Source organism: Crotalus tigris, unplaced genomic scaffold (genome assembly GCF_016545835.1).
Source record: "Crotalus tigris isolate CLP2741 ecotype Arizona unplaced genomic scaffold, ASM1654583v1 scf7180000017742.2353718, whole genome shotgun sequence".
NCBI lineage: Eukaryota > Metazoa > Chordata > Lepidosauria > Squamata > Viperidae > Crotalus > Crotalus tigris.
Window position 1 is genome coordinate 1,147,511 of NW_024096609.1, and position 17,804 is coordinate 1,165,314.

A 17,804-nucleotide genomic window follows, 5' to 3' on the forward strand; every position below is an offset into this window, starting at 1 on the left:
GGTAGAACCCTGTACTGGTGATGCCGATGCACGTAACAAAACCGGAGGAATCTGCGGTGTTCTGGGAGGATCGGAACATGAAGATACGCCTCTGTCAGGTCTATGGAGGAAAGGAAATCTCCTTTCCTGATGCCGACCAGAATGGACTTTAGGGTCTACATTTTGAACCTCCTGTAGGTCAAGAAGTGGTTTAGACCCTTCAAGTCCAATAAGGCCCTCCATCCCCCCAAGGGTTTTGGAACCATGAACAGGATGGAGTAAAATCCCTGTCCTCTCTGTTCCGGAGGTACGGGCTCTTTGGCCTGTATCTCTAGTAGATGAGAGATGGCTGTGGATACCAACTCGGCCTTGGCTGTGTTTCTTGAGGTGGGGCACTACAGAAAGCAGTCCGGGGGATTGCGGAAAAATTCTAAGGCGAGACCGTTTCTTATGGTATCTCTCAACCAAGAGTCGATGTAGTAATCTCCCAAGTGTCACTGAATAGTGACAAGCGACCGCCTATAGGAGCGTCCTCCTTGGCGTCACTTGGTCCACCAGTAAGGACGACCCCCGATCCATAGAAGGGACGTTTGGACTGGAATTGACCCTTGGTTCCAGGGTTTTGGCGGTCCTGCTGTCGATCCTGTCTAGGAGGAAAGGATCAAGAACTGCTGGGCCAATCCCAGGACTGCCCGGCCCGAAAGGGCTGTCTCCAATCCCAGGCACCTCCTGCACAAAAGGACTCTCTACAAAAGTCTTGTTGAGGCCTCCTATCCAACTTCTTAGAGGGGTGCACCAGAATCTTGTGCTTATCTTTCCCTTCTATAAGGTACGGTTCAAGAACTGGACCGAATAGATGTGTTCCACCGTACGTGGCTGTCAATAGTCACCACTTGGATTTCAAGTCGGTCTGCCACTGTTTCAACCACAGCAGTCTGCGAGATGAGACTGTGGCCGCAATGGAGTACCTGGCTGAATGAAGTGATGTGTCTGCCATGTATTCAGACGCTGCAACTAATTTTCCTAATGTCTGGTGTGCTCGCACCTGGTCAGGAGGAATGAGGGCCTGTAGTTCGTGGAGCCACATGATGGATGCCCTTGCGAAGAAAGACGAAGAAATCGCCGCCTTAATCACCCATGCCGAGGCCTGGTGGGCTCTACAGAGAGAAAACTTGAACCTCTTGTCCTCCGCCTTTAGAGCTTCTGCCATATCTCCTGGAATTGTTGATGTAGAAAATAGAGAAATTAATGGAGTGTCCACAGTAGGCACCTCCAAGAGGGAGGAAAATGATGAGGAAACATTGAAAAGTTTCTTTTCTGTGCTATTGGGAGAAGGTAGAGTGGACCAGTGTTTCTCCACTGTCGCATGGAAGACATTGGGACAAGGAATTTGTTTCTCCTCCACCACCTGCTCTGAAAACAAGGGATTCGATTCTTGTGTAGTGGAGGTAGATGGCCTAGGCTCCTATTCAGGAGCCAGGTTGGCCATGGTACAGGCTTTCATGAGTAGTGACCTGAATAGGGAAGGATCAAAGAAGCCAGATGTCGGTGCCAGTTCCAGCCCCGTCTCTTCGTGCTCTGATATAGGCATGTCCACTGTCTCAAGGTCTACAGACCGCTCCTCACCCAACTGAGAAGATGTCTCAGAATTGCCAGAACCAGTTAACAGAGCACACCCTGTTTGAGGCAAAGATATGGGTGGAGGAGGTGTTACCTGCGAGGGACGTTGCCCCATGGAGGAGGTAATAAATTGTGCGAACGCATGATGCATGAATGCCTGGAACTGTTCAGGCCATATGTCCTGTGGGTCTGTAGAATGAACACCCCAGCTGCAGTGGGAATATACGTGGCTTCAGGTGCTTGTTGTGTAGTGGAAGAGGAAGAGAGAGGGGGACCAACCTGTTCAGTTTCCCCCTGAGGAGACCATGCCCTAGGGGCATCATGGGAAGGTGCAAATTGAGGCTCATATGGGGAATGGTCCAGTGAAACGGGGGGAACCACTACTGCTTCCCTGGACATGAGCCTTTGAGCTCTGGAAAAGTCCTTCTCCAGCGCCTGATGTCTCCTTGAGGCCTCTCGCTCGGCTGCTTTGGAAGTCTCTTTTGAGGCTGAGGCCTTTGTTTTGGGTTTTTTCTTTCCCCCCGCTTCCAAATCAGATGATCTGTGCTTTCTTTGTGCGGGGGAAACCTCAGAGTCCTGAGATGCCTGGAGCGATGCACTGTCTGCCATTGCACCCTGGATATTCCGGATAGGAGATGTCCATAAGTGGGGGGAAACCAAGATGCAGATCTGGTTGTCAGAGAGGAAAATCCCGTGCTCTGAACAACAGCAATGGCAAACAGCCAGACAGTCTACTAGAACTGCCTGTCTAGGCCTTGTGGCACAATGCCACAAACTAATTGGAATAGGTGGATTCTAATTATAATTCCCCCTCGTAGAGTGTTACAGAAGGGAATAGAAGATGTGATGTAATAAATAAATAGGATCAATAAATGCAATCAAAACGGCGGCCGCCCCTTACTGCCTGGTTTCTTCTGTGAGAATGCAAAGAATTCTGCCTGAAGGAGCGCTGGAGAAATCCCGCCGTTAGAAGCCTGATACAACAGGCTGACACAAATTGGCTGCCTGGTTCAGTGGAGACCTCGTGGAGACGATGTGGTAGAATTAGGCCATCTGGCCTAAGCGAGCTCCGAGGAATCACCAGCAACAACGGGCCTCCTTGCTTTCGCGCTGAGCAGCTGGGCCCGAGCTAAAGCTGCTCCGGTGATCCGGAATGGCTGAATTTCAGCTCGTAACAAGCCTGCAAAGCTCGTTGGAGCCGAAATAAACTTAAACCGCAACTCAAAAGTTGATAAAATTTGAGCCAAATTGAAAGAAGAAACAATTTCAAGTGAGTATAGATTATAAATGCTAACTCAACTACCTAATCAATCCTTAAAGGAAACAGGGAAAAGGGAAAAAAGGAATAATTTTAAAACCTAGTCTAAGAAAGGAGCCAAATAATTTGCGTCCTACTGAGCTGAGATTAAGTAAAAACTGGGAAGGCACAGCCAGAGGGAGGCATGGCCAAAGTTCTGACTTAGTCTCATCTGAGCAGGAAGGCTGAGATTACCCACTGGTGGATTCTACACTCATCATGCTGGAGAACTATGTTTTCATGATAAACAAAACACAAATGCTCCTCAAAATTTAAGCCTAGGAAAAGACCAGAAAAAAAATTGATGTTGCTAGTGTTTTTATGCTCACGGTATTCACTATAACACATACTATCAGTCCTTGCAGCTAGGCCTGGACAAGGACTATTGGAACGCTATTGTTATAGGTTAGAATAATACACCTTTACTTTGCACTTGTTAACAACAAGTGTAATTATAGATTTATATTATTCCTGCTATCTGTTTCTCATCTATGCAGTGGAATGTCTTGTAGTAAAGAGATCACTTTGATTAAAACACACATTTCCTATGTAAAATTATTGGTGGGTATTTTCTTGTAAAAATAGTTTACCAATTTATTGTTTGAATTATTATGATTTTATAAAATCATAAGACAGGCAAAGCTGGATAGATGGTAGATAGGTAAGTGGATAGATGATAGATAGATAGATAGGTAGGTAGGTAGACAGACAGACAGACCAAACAAAATTAAATCAGATCAACATGTATGTTTTATGCTTACTAATACCAGACTCCTAGTACAATGTTACACTAGAATGAAATAAATTTTATTCATAGTCTAGATCAGGGGTGTCAAACTCAATTTCATTGAGTTTCAGCATTGCGGTTGCCCTCGGGGGCCGGGTAGGTGTGGCCAGGGTGGGTGCGGTCTACTGGGTGGGCCTGGCTAGCTCTACATCGTTCACGTCAAGGGTGCCTGAGGGGGCTCAGCCTCTTGGCGCTGTGAGGAGAGCGCCCCACTGCCTGCCAAAACCCCTTCCCTAGACCCATCAAGCCGGATATGTGGAGTAGGCCAGGGCCATTTGCTGGCCACTTCCAGGCGATGGTGCATTCCTTCATTCCTCACAAAGGGTGACACCTCCCCAGCATGCACCCAGGGAGCGGGGTCGAAGCAGTAGGAGCTGGTTCCTCACTGTTTCTAGACGACCTTGTGGAGCTAAGACTGAATACATTTCAGCATAGAAGGCCACCACAAAATTGTACATTGGCTCCCGGCTGGCCTGGGCCAGGGCCAAGGCGGCGGGGGCCATTCCCTCATTGTTTCAGGATGGCTTCACGGGCTACATGAAACCACTTTGCGGGCCGCATCCGGCCCACAGGCCTTGTGTTTGACATGTCTGGTCTAGATGCTTGCAATTAGAGTTCTCAAAATAAAAAAGCTCCAGAAGGAAGGACAATATGATTTTGAATTGTTTCTTCTTCTCCCACATAAAAAGAGAAAGTAGTAGAAAGGGGCTTCAGGGAAAGCAACAAAAATTTCTTTATACTTTCAGTGATAGGTCTAGATCACTTCTGTGTAATGTTCTCAAAAAGAACATTCTGGAACCACATCAGAAAACAATCAGGTGCTAATGCTGAGTACCAAAGTGAATGGTAAAGGAAATATAGAACTATAGTTCCCATTCTATATTAATTATAAGTAAGCAATTTTTCATACATTTAATATTAAATTGTAATGTTTGTCCATACAACATATATTCTTAATTTAAAACAGTTGAGGCAGTTATTAAGATACAGCCTACAAAATGAAACCTAATAATTCTTATGTTTTAAGAGACTAGTATATTTTGGAATGCAAGGCCACTGTAGATTACATAGGCAGATTAATCTTATTAACTACTAAATTCTCTTTGTCTGATGTTATCTCTACATTTCATCACTGCTGCTCTTTAATATGTCTTTGTTCTTCCAGCCATCAGTTTATAGGAAAAATCTGGAGTGCATCTAAAAAGGAGGAACGCAACTGAAGTTTTTCTGAAGATCCATCATAAAGGTAAATTATTTCACTCTCTCCACACTCCCACTTTAAAAAGGTTAATTAAATGACAACACACTGTAGTTGTCACAGACTCTAAAAAACATATGGAGAGAATATAGATTAACTATATAGTAGAACTAATATAGAATGCAATTCATGCACACAAACATGTGCAAACCCCTAAACCCAAGAGTAAATGTGCAATCTCTGGCAGTCACTGCTTAATTTGAAATCAGTCTGTAATAAGGTTTGCCCCTTCATATAATTGTGAATCAGTGGGCCAACCACATATGGATTACTGAAACTTGGCTGCATATGAGGTGGGAGGACCCTGTCTCAGAGATATGCCCACCTTTTTTTTTTTTTTTTTTGCATGACACCAGCTCCGATTCTGGGGCAGGAATGGTACACTACACAGTCTGATGTGAAACTCTCTTTGTGAAGTTGGCCTGAAGGAACAGATAAGATTGCTGCTTTCATATCATCCTCCCTCCTGCATAGTTTTTTTCCTCCCTAAGAAGCTTCCCATTGTAAATGGGTTGGCAATAAAATCCCCAGACTTGTTTCTGGGGGTCTTCAATTTGCCTTCCCTGGGCCCTTGATCAAAAGCTACTTTGGAATCCATGGACTTGATCTATTGATGCCCTGACCTCTGCAAAGGCCACATAATAAATCTGGGTTGTGTATCAGGGCAGTGATAACATATTCTGACATGGGTGGTAGTGGTGGTGATTTATGTTAATCCCTTATTCCAAACAATTCGTGGTCCCTGCTGGAAGGGCCTACTTAATTGATCTCTCCTAATGCTTGATGCTGTCTTATTCTATTATGTGGGAGGAATCTGAGTTGATTTGTTCTGATAAAGTCGATAAGGTTCTTGGGGCTTTAAGGATATGAGATCCTTAAAGCCCCAAGAACCTTATCGACTTTAGCCGTCCAACCTGGCTGGCTAAGACCTCCTGGAAGATGACTTATAGCTGGATCCAACTAATTCAACCATTGTTGAATCTTATTGAACTGAACAGTTTTCATTTGATTTCCAAACTTCCCTTTTGGGGGAAAGTTGTTGATTGGGTGGTAGACTTGCAGCTTAAACGATATCTAGAGAAAGCGGATTATCTAGATCAGTGGTTCTCAACCTGTGGGTCGGGACCTCATTTGGGGTCGAATGACCATTTCACGGGGGTCGCCAAGCAAGGCTGTCCACCATTTTCCCCCCTTTTCTTTGGCCACGCCCCTGGCACCCGGTGATGTATAAGTGGTTGGGGGTCACCACAACATGGGGAACTGTATTATGGGGTCACAGCATTAGAAAGGTTGAGAACCACTGATCTAGATTGTTTTCAATCAAGTTCTAGGCCAGGCTATAGTACCAAGATGGCACTGTTGGTGCATGTGAATGTCTGGCAGTCTCAGGATGGAGCCTGGGCATGTATCCTGACCCTCAATGACCTCTCAGCAGTTTTCAGTATCATTGATTATGGTATCCTTCTGGACTGCCTTAAGGAGTTAGTGATATTGTTTTGGTTGGATCTTCTCCCTTTGCCAAGCTAGCCCTACTCAAAGTTGAAAAGAAACTAGAAAGGATCTAGTTTCATATCTCTGCATTCTGAAATCTCCACCTTCATCTTCTCACTCCTATTTAACATCTACATGAAGCTGCTGAATAGGGTCATTTATTGGCACAGGCTTAAATGCCTTTGCATACTAATGCACTCATCTATATTCTGCCCTTCATTATTCAAATGATCTCATCACTTTTTCCCAATGGCTGGAGGCTTCAAGGCCTCAAGTCAACTCCAGCAAGACTGAATGGTGTGGGTTTGTAGCTTTGCTCAAGAGCAAATGGCAAGCATGGACAGTAGGTCCGCTGAACTAATTCATCTTACACGACTATTTATAGTAACTCTGTGTCATTTTTCTGGAACAGGAGATTTTGGTTCACAGTCACTATGTCTTAGTTGCCTCCCAGCAGACTATTGTAATGTACTTTACTCACAATCTTCTTTAAAGATCATTCAGAAACTTCAGCCAGTCTAGAATGCAGTTGTGTGAGCAGTTTTGGGTGCACTATGGTATGCCTAACATAGCACTACTGCTTCACGTTGCATTGGTTCCCAGTGGGCTTCCAGATCTAAATTAAGGTTCTACTGGGCACTTATGTGGCACAGAGCCGGGTTATTTCTGGGATCCCTTCTCCACAGTTCTCCCTATCTCACCAGATATCTCCAGGTTGTCTTCTAAGCAATGTTATTTGGCAGGATCTAAGAAGCATGCTCCCTTTGTCTCTGTGCCTTTTCTACCTTCTCTCATGTAGCACCTGCTTTATGGAATGCATCTTCCCTTCATTTTCTTAAAAAGAAATCTATTAGTATTTATTAGAAGAGATTCTGTAATGGAAACAAATCTAAGACTTCTTTTTTGCAAGTTTTCTTTTTTTTAACAAATGAAACGAGTGCCTAAACAATACATTTTAGCTTAAGAACATTCCCAGTGAATTGAATACATCACAAAAATTGTACACCAAAGTTGAAAACTGTTTTTTTTTTCAAAAAAAAAAAAAAAAAAAATACAGCTGAGAGCTACAAAGTTATGAGATTGCAAGCAACCTGAACATTGCTCCACTCTAGTGGTTTGAAAGTACATAAGTAAATAAAGTAGTATCAAAAAGAGAAAAAACGGTATGATCTTCTTTACTTTATTATTATTATTTTGTTGGTTTATAAAGTCATTTAACTTGGCTTATAAAATAAACCCAGAGACCAAATAATAGAAAAGTCTCCCCACCACCGCCTGCATGCTCCATGGGTATCCATAACATGCTTATAACTCAAGATGTCTTCTAACATCATTCACTAATTTATTTCATTCTACTAAAGATACTTTATCAAGTTTCAGTCATAGGTCAAATAATTCATGCTTTGGAAAGATGATCTCTGCTTTTAAAATTTATTGTACTTATGAAGGTTGGGTCTCTAAGTGCTTGCCATTTTTACTGCTTATGGTTGAGCCGTTCTTCCTCAATATTGAAGATTTCTTCATGCTCACTTGATCTTGTGGAGTTCCAGTTATGAATTATACGACCCATAAGTTATGAGTCTCACAGTAACCACTAATGAAGCCTGCCAAGCAGTTAAATATCAAAGCAACATATTTCAGAACTTTTTTTGAGTATAGAGATAGATTCCAGCATTGCACTTCCCAGATATTTATTACATACTGTAAATTACATCATCGGCTGCCTCCTACATCGACAGTCTTGTTCTCCAGAACTTAAACATCAGGTTTTAATAACCACAACTTGGAATCTTTTGATCATCGGAGAAAGATGAAAGGAAAAACTGCCTGCTGCAGACCCTCTGCTCAGTCAAAACAAAAAGAAACTTCAGAGAAAATCAGAGATGCATCAGGTGTTAATCTCAAATGAAATACACAGAAGTCACCCGTATTGTCTTCCCATTTTCTGTTCATTCAAAAATATCACTAGGCTACTAGTTCTATTTTTTTAAAGTATTTCATTGAAGGATCACAATGTATTACATATAACTTGAAAGATTTATCCAGATTAAATTGAGACATACTCACAAGATCAAATTTCACTTTTACTCTTGGGAAATACAAAACTTTCTTTTTAAAGAAAGCAAAGTGCAGGTTGTAATGCTAAATAAAGTCTTCTCATCATTTTCTAAACCGAGGACAACAAGCCAATCTTCGCCCTCTCAATTTATGAAATATGGACAATTATTTGGGCTATATTTTCCAATACTCCAGTCAATACAATCTGATAAAGATCACTAGGAAGTTGCTTACTTTTTAGGTTTCTTGCTTTTGATTTTTCTACAAAAAATTAAAGCCAAAAAATTACCCACCTAACTGATTTAAGTGAATAAGTGATATGGTGGTGACCAAGCACCAGCAGCAGGATAGCTTCCTTTTGACTTTATGTACTTCAGTTGGAGAAGCGAAAAGTTGGCTTGATACAGGAAGAGAATCCAAGAATAACAGAGATTAATTCTCTGTTAATCCTTTTAACCGCTCACCTGTAGTTAAGAATAAAATTTAGCTATGGAAAAAATGCCCTTATGCAACAAAAAAGTGTCACTCTCAATATATAAAGTTACATTTTCATACATATTCATGCTAATTAAATAGAAAGTGAAAACTGAATTGACCATCAATATTTGAATTAGCCATAAGTATTTGTTTATTAACTGAAGTTATTTAAAAATTGGAAAGTATGAAAAAAGTAGCAATAAAATGTATCAAAAAGGAGAGAAGAAATCAATACTGGATATTGTTAAAATTAAACACCTAAGAATCCTTTGCAAATAAAATTTTCTACTGAACAAATAGAAAAAAAAAAGAAATCGGAAAGCTTCCCCATTGATCAAATTCTAAAGTCAAGCATCAGAAAGTGAAACAAAGCTGAATTTCTTTGTTTATCGCTGATATTTTCTCTTTCTGTTTTAGTCCCATCTCATCCCAATGGGATTGATCTCTCCACTCGCGCCAGCAGTAGAGGCACACTGTAGACCCACCCTGTCAGTCAGGCAAAGAGCCTTTTCTGCTGTGGCTCTCGCACTCTGGAACATCCGATCCCTTGAGATGATCTGCCCCCATCCTCTTCACCTTCTGAACAGGCTTTAAAACTTTTGGCTCTGCCAATTGGCCTGAGGACCAGATGGGAGAATGCCACTGTAGAAATGGTTAATTGATTAAATAGTAGATCCTACTTGTTACCTATCGTATACTACTCCCTACTTTGGCCAATTCTTTGTTAATTTTAGGATTATATTTATTTATTGTTTTAATGTTATATAATGTTGTTTTACCATATGGTAAGCCACCCAGAGTTGCATGACAGTGAGATTGGTGGCCTACACATTTAATAAATAAATGATTTATTGGGGGGGAGAGAGGATATTAGAATAAGGTCTTAGAGGGAGTACCTGATAAGATTCATATATTCGCAGAGGAAGGCTTTTGAATGTAAAATTACTGAGGCAGCAGTCCACATTTTTAAAATTATATCTCACCTTTAGGTACAGAAGCTAGACAGCTAAGGAGGCTTCTCTTCTACAGGAAACTTGCTGGTTTAATTGTTACCTGGTTGAGGCCATCAACAGCAACAGTTGTAAACATAATAACAGCTTTTACATCCTGCATTGGCTGAAATGGTCCAAGCATTTCATACCCAACAGGCTTCAACCCAAAATTAAAAGCAAAGACAAGGAAGATCTCGCTGCAAGGCTGCCACCATGATTTCTCCCCACCTCTTCAGTTTCAAAAGTATAGGAAGACAAATGCTTATGCCATGATAACTTCCACAGACAATTTTAGAGGTAAAGAACTATTGTGAATTACAAAATATAAAAACAATGGATGAAGCAAAAGAAACAACACAGTTAAATGAGTCAGATACGACTTCTGTTCCAAAACAATTTATCTGGAATTAAATGCCAGGGAAATTGTTTTAGAATAGAAGATATATTGATCCATTTAAGTGTATCGTTTCTTTTGCTTTATCCATAGTTTTTGAACAATAAAACATTCCATGTATATTACACTGACTTTTTGAAAGGGTTCTATACTTAAGGATATACTGCTAGAGTAGGAAATATAATTAATATACACAAAAAATCCAGATGGAGGAATTAACATAAATGAAAGCTCTTTTTCTCTGCAGCTTTAGAGGGCATTCCAGAGTCTTCTTGCTAACACTATTTCTAGTCCTCCAGATGAAGACCTGCTGCCAAAAGCCTCAGGGATTGAGGAAGAGGATTGTTCAGCTCTGAAAAGGAGTGGATTCAAGTCTCTGCCCCAAAGAGAAGGAAGTGACAAAAATCCTATTGAGGGCAATCTAAGCAGCACTCTGTCAAACACATATTTTAACAGGTGTACAGTAATCATTATTGGATGATAAAACATGCTTTTACAAAGGACACTAATGGGTGAATGAAAAAAATGAAAAGGAGAAAAGCAATTATGGACCTTTAACTTTTTAAAAATAGGTATTAAAACAGAGAGACCTCCAGGCATGACACATCAATCTTGCATACAGTCATTTTCATACATCATTACAATTAAATGAAGTCGATTGCAATTTACAGTTGTAACTATCAGTCTTTCCATAATTATTCTCAATGAATCAAAGCCACTTTAAAATCGATAAAGGCAACTTTGATCAAAAGCCTAATCAATGCACTGAACAAATGTTGGCCAACTAAACCTGAGTCATCATCACAGCTTGAATTAGTCAATCAACAAATTATATATGCCTGGTATATACTTTGCTAATAATATTTAAAGAAGCTATTGAATGAAAATGGAACACATAATTCCTTTTGCCTTTCTTATTATGGAACATTATTCCATAGGCCCGGAAGAAATGGACAATGTGTATGAACAGGAAGAAAAATCTCCTTCTATTGATCCAGGCCATTCATGCTTTGAAAACACTACAAGGAGGAATACTGGAAGTGAACAACTGACTATGGAAATACTTTGGATTCTTTAATCATAGCATGAATTTCCATGAAGACAGATACCTGACAAGAAATGGAATATACCTCATGAGAGCTATGAAGGATATACTGGGAAGATACGTTGTAAGTCTAATCCAAAGGTCTTTAAACTGAATCCTATGCCAGGCAGAGGATGCATTTTATATATAAAGGAAGTTATATCTAAACATTTGGGCATGAAGGTGCCCAAATACAGGAAAAGGGAAACAATTATAATATTATTGGGGAGGTATGCTACACAAAAGGTTTTTTTCAAACTGTATTCCTTGATATCCTAGGACAGTGATGGCGAGCCTTTTAAAGACTGAGTGCCCCAAAACTGCCCCCCCACCCCGCCCTGCCCCCGCCTGCCCACAGGGCCACCCACTGCCTCCACGGTCCACCGCAGATCGCCCAGGTGGCCCAGCAGCGCCATGGTGGCCACGTCCTCCACCTGTATCCCACAGCATCTTCTGCGCATGACAGAGTACGAGGGTGGAGTCTTGTCCCTGCTGCCCAGCTGCCATGTCCTTGGCTGCAATGCTACACGTGGGCCATGGGAGGAGGCGGGGCTGGAGCGATGATGCGCGTGCCCACAGAGAGGGCTCTGAGTGCTTCCTCTGGCACACGTGCCATACGTTTGCCACCACTGTCCTAGGATGACCCCAGGAGAACTTGATGGGGTCCCACAGGAAACTAAGGAAAAAAAATGCCTCTTGATCAGGCATTCCAGGAAACAAAAACATTCACATCAGGAAAAAAAAAATGAAAACTCATATTATAGACTACCAATCTGTCCAATCTGGACATGGCATTTGGGACATGGTAGTGATGGATTGCTCATTGGAAAATAGGTTGCACTAGAAGTTCTCAAATGTATGTTCCAATCCTTATGTTTTATGATTATATAAACTTTACTTTCCAGAATCTGCTATCTTGTCTAAAAAACACATGTCCTCAAATAAGACTACAATTCAAAGCAACCCACACATTATAGCTTAGTTTGAATGTAGCAATAAACTGTACTCTATTTTTACATGATGAGTCTGCAGATTTTGCATGCATCCTTATTCTTTCATGCATCTTTTCAATTAGCCCGGTTTTAGTCAGCCAAACCTTAATATCAACTAACCTTAAAATTAAATATAGTTTAATTAAAATCAGTTTGTTGATTTAGAATAAAACATAATTTGAATAAATTATAGTTTGACGTTGGACATAATTCAAAGATACAATTATTTAAAAATGAAAATTAAGCCTTCTGGTAGACTTTTCTTGGCTTGGAAGGGAGAACTACAAGAGGCTTAGAGAGTCATATATATAAAAATAAGAAGTTATTTAGTGATACATTTTAATGAATGTGTTTATTTTTATACACTTATTATTTCTTTCAAATTCTTTTTAAATTCATTCCAATGAAGCTGAACTCTCTAAATTGGAAATTAAGACATAGCATGCAGAATGCAGACGAAAGCTTCATTTATTTTTCAGGAGTGGATGGGGAAAGGATATTCCCAAACTGTTTTTTAAATCTAAAAAAAGAAAGTTTGGATTCATTAGTGATACTGATGGAATGACAGGCAATGCTTCAAATGTCTATGGAGATTCTCAGTCATCCAGGCTATGGCTGTCCCCAAAGTGCTTTTTTCAAAAGGTAACTGGACTTTATTTTTCAGAAAAACATGTGAAAAAATATAAATAAAACACTGACCTGATTAATGGAATTAGCTGCACACGATGACAGGCCTGTTCCAAGGGTGACCAATAGGAAGCAGCTTAAGTCAAACGGCACGGGTGCAAGTGCAAATCCAGCTGAACCTGTACCTAAAACCAGGACTGTAATATAAACAAACAATTCAGCACTAATAAACTAAAAGAAGATAATTTATACTTTTGAATCCATTACACATCAGTTACGTTATCAATAACATAATAATGGACAATAATGGACAGCAGTGCTACATTTGTGAAACAGCAACAATCCTAACTTTTGCCTGAACAGAATGCAGGAAAAACAGGGCAAATTTTGATTAACTGTTTCCAGTAGTTTCAAATAAGTAGTGTTGCTACAAAACAGTTACGATCTTTCCAGCATCCCCATGATCATGTGATCAAAATTCAGCTGCTTGGCAACTAGTTCATATTTATGACCACTGCTGTGTCCCAAGATCATGTGATCACCTTTTGCAACCTACTGACAAGTGAAGTCAATGGGGAACTTAACAACTGGATTACTGACTTATCAACTGCAGTGATTCACTTAACAACTGGGGCAAGAAAAGTCATAAAATAGGGCAAAACTCACTTAACAAATGTCTTAGTTAACAACAGAAATATTGGGTTCAATTGTGGTCATAAGTCGAGGACTGTCTGTACTGACAGTTATTCATCCACATTTTATCTGTATTTATTCATCCACATTTAGAGGCCACTTGACTCTGTAGCAACTCTTGATTATGAACAAAAAGAACAACATAGAAATAGGTGGGAACAGCTAAAATTACAAATGGCATATGTTGCTGATTTCCCTATTTATCAAGTTTTGCTATACGTACCAGATTTCCATTAATAAGGCATATATTTTCTTTTACACTGCGACTAGAAGTTTAATTAAAACTTATCAGGGAGACTGCTTTAAACTTATGTATAATAGCAAGACACTAGCCCATTTACAAATAGGGAAATGAGGAGAAGTCTATGTAACATTATTATTCTAATGCCCCTAAAGAATTCTAGCATACCAGAGCCTGGGTTCTAATTAAAGTCTTCATTGATTTCTCCAAGTTAATTTCATTGCAACTTATCAGGATCTCATTAAAGTAGCTGTAATACATTCTACTTTATCCAGTTGGGTGGCTATTGCTGAAAGCTGGCTCAGTACCTTATACCCATAAACAAAGTTCTTATGTCAAGTACATCATCTCAGTCTTTATAAGCAAATAAACATGTCTTTACATTTCAGGCCGACTGTTAAAAGTATTCTCATGTTAAGCTTCCTATAGCTTCTTGAAAGGTATAGTTGTCACGGAACATGGTGAACTCACCCCAGATAAGGGGTTAGCATTTCATATATTTATTAATTATAACTTCTGCATACCATAGACTCTATCAGGATTTCTGAAGATTTTTGCATATCAAGAATAAAGCAATCATAATGTCCTACAAAGAGCATCATAACCTTTGGCATCCATTTCAGGAACAATTACATAATACTCTCTGGAACAATTTCACTTGAACACCCTGTTAAAAATCAGCAGGGAGAGTTCAGTCTGAATTTCTAAAAGGAATTCCTTACAAATGGAAAGTATATTCAAGAGCCATTGTTTTCTCACTCTCCTTCCCTAAATCTCAAGTCTTAAGCTTCCTAGTTAGGGAAGAATATTCTATTCAGAGTACGAAATCTTCTAAGTACCTAGGAACTGAGCCACATAGGGCTCTAGAGGAGACAACCCACTCTCTGAATTGTACTTGCATACTGAATGGCAATCAGTAAGGTACCTCAACATTGGTGGTATACAGAATATCCGAGGCTTTCACTCATCAGAAGATCGGCTTCTGCATTATGTACTAATCACAGTTTCCAGACAGTCCCTAAAGGCAGCCCCATATAGAATATAATTCAGTAGTCCTTGCTAGAGGTGATAAGGTCATGGGTGATTGTTGTCAGGACTTCATACTCCAAAGAGAACTATAACTGATATACTAGTTGAATTTGTACAAACACTCCTACCCAGGCCTTCCACTTTTGTATCTAGTAGTAACTATGGATCTAGGATGACTTTTCAGTCACAAATTTGTTCCTTAAAGAACACTGTTATCTGGCAGTGTTATCTTGTCCACAGTAATAACATCAGCCAAACAATAATCGGATCAAATTTTAAAAACAGTACCTCTATTTACATTATAAGGGTTTAGTTTCAGTTTCTTCTTTCTTGTACACAGCATAAGAAATGGCCTTGAAGGACTTGTGGAAGTCACTACCAAGGCAACGGTCAGAACAGCAGAGCTGGGGCCTAGGGCAAGAAATTAGTTTTGGAAAATGCCTCAGACAAGCCCTTCCCTAGTATATGAGGGAAGCAAGAAGCACATTCAGTCTTGCAAGATTATGTTACAGTAATAGTTCTGAGTTATATGGCATTGGATTCTTAATCTGGCCTACTTGTAGGGCTGATACTTCTCTTCCAGTCCTTCAGAGCCTCCAGACATTGGGTCAAGACTACCATGGGATCCCCACTATAGCCTGGGTAATGATGTACATCTGAATATTATCACCTCACCCTATCCAGCCGATTGACGTCCCTCAAAGTTTGCATATGCCTAAAAAGTAGGGGTAAAAGGCATGAATCTTGCTTTTAAATGAACTTTAAAGGAAATTCTGGGATTGCCTTTCAGCTTCCCACCCCCTGATTAAATCCACTCAGTTAGGCAGCAGTGGAACCAATGTAGTATACTACTGGTGATCCTTATTGACAACTCCACTGCTAAGCAAAGCCGTCACTTTGGAAACCACTTGACCACCACTGTGCTTTCCGGTTGAAAAGACGCAAGACTACCCAGTTTCTCACTTTCGGCTTTTGTTTGCCTCCTAACCACTCCCTCACCCTTTGGAATACTCAAGTCCTGCTTACTGTTTTGTACACATCAAAAGCAATGCAATCAATCACAACTTGAGGCTAGGTGCACTAGGCAACCAACATGCTTTCCTCTTGAACTCTCTTCCTCTCCAATTTCTCTGCTCTGTGAAGGTAGGAAGAGAGAAAAAAAGCAAGCAATCTCTCCTTTGCTTGAGCCTTATCGCTCACATAGCAGAGAGATGGGAGACAAGGATTTTAAGCGAGTAAGTTGTTTGCACTTTTAGACATCAAAAGAAAAAAAATGACCTTTGACCAGTCCTTGCACTTATTGTGTAACCAATGCAGAACCTTCACAGTCATGTGATCAAAATTTGGAAGCCTGGCAACCAGTATATCTTTCCAGAGTTACATGATAGCAATTCACAACCCTTCCTAGCCAGCTTCTGACAAGCAAAGTCAATGAGGGAAGCCAGATTCACTTAATGATCATGTGATTCACTTAATGACCATAGCAAAAAAAGGTTGTACAATCAGGTATTTCTCATTTAATGATCACTTCCCTTTGTGACAGAATTGGGGTTATAAGTTGTTTGCTCTTGCATACCTGAGAACAACTCAATCAAGCCAGCAGCAGAAAAGGGTTAGAGAGAATTCCTATTTGAAATTGATTGGAAAGAAAAAAGTTTTCAAAACAATCCTGTAAGAGGTTTGCACAGTTTACCCACAGCTTCCAGCCCTGGGCTTTCTTGCAGTCCCTTTCTTTCCAATCAATCTGCTCCCGGTGAAGGGAGAAAAAAAAAAAAAAAGGGGGGGGGGAGAATGCAGGTCAGGCACAGAACAATACATACTGACTGTAATGGTGATCACGTGACTTTTTTTTTTTTGCTATTCATAGAATAAGACACTTAATTTTTTTCTTCCTCCAGATTCAAAGTAGTACAATTTAATGGCCTACTTAAGACATAGATATAATACTCTAACTTTGCTGTCCTGAGAACTCAAGCAAAAAAGTAATAATAAATGACTACAGTGGCTACATAAGTAAAATCAACACGATACTTATATGATAAGTATGTGCACAGTAAAGGAGAGCAGCAAGATATTTAGAAAATTAAATTAAAATAAAAGTTGACATTTTAATGCTATCTGCTATCAAGTTGTTCAGCTGGAAAAAAATATTTTAACACTATAAGTAGTCATTTAGCAACCATAGTTGTTGAGCAGAAAATCCTGTCTTGCAACAGGCTTACAACCTCACTTCCCTTTTTTGTGTTATTTTTTTTTACACCATCATAACTTCAAATGGATGCTAAACGAAGCAGTTAGTAAGCTACATATGTAACAGATTTGTCACTAATACACATATTATAATATTTGGAAAAAATTGTTTCAAATTATTTTTGGACCGTGAACATGAATGTTATTTTTTTTTAAAAGCGATGGGCTCTGTTATAGAACAGCTGCTGTAGGAACATAGCACTTATCACAAATTGAATACCAGTTTGTCAGAGTGCAAATTGATATAAACAAATAACTTGTCAGAAACCTAAATGCAATACAGAAGTAGGATCTGATAACTGAAATAAATCAATGTATCTGCTCCAAAATAGCTATTCAAAAAGATAAGCCAATTACTATTCTCAAATTATTTCTAAATAAAATTAATTTGTAATTCTTCATGCATTCAAGTGAACATATATGAATACATGAAGATCTCTCTTACCCTTCCCCGTTAAACTTTTTATTCTTCTCACTTCAAGGACTTAGTGGACAAGGAATGTGGACAACTTGTAGGCCCTGGAAGCATTTTTGA

General features: G+C 39.9%; 1 protein-coding gene across 2 annotated transcripts in view; it reads right to left on the reverse strand.

Moving 5' to 3' along the window:
- Positions 1 to 17,804, reverse strand: part of LOC120306619 (protoheme IX farnesyltransferase, mitochondrial) — a 123,032-nt gene that overhangs the window by 98,875 nt on the left and 6,353 nt on the right. For both annotated transcript variants that reach the window (XM_039340206.1, XM_039340205.1), the window contains one exon: positions 13,129 to 13,253. In XM_039340206.1, the coding sequence (XP_039196140.1) occupies positions 13,129 to 13,253 (125 nt within the window). The remainder of the gene's footprint in view (positions 1 to 13,128; positions 13,254 to 17,804) is intronic.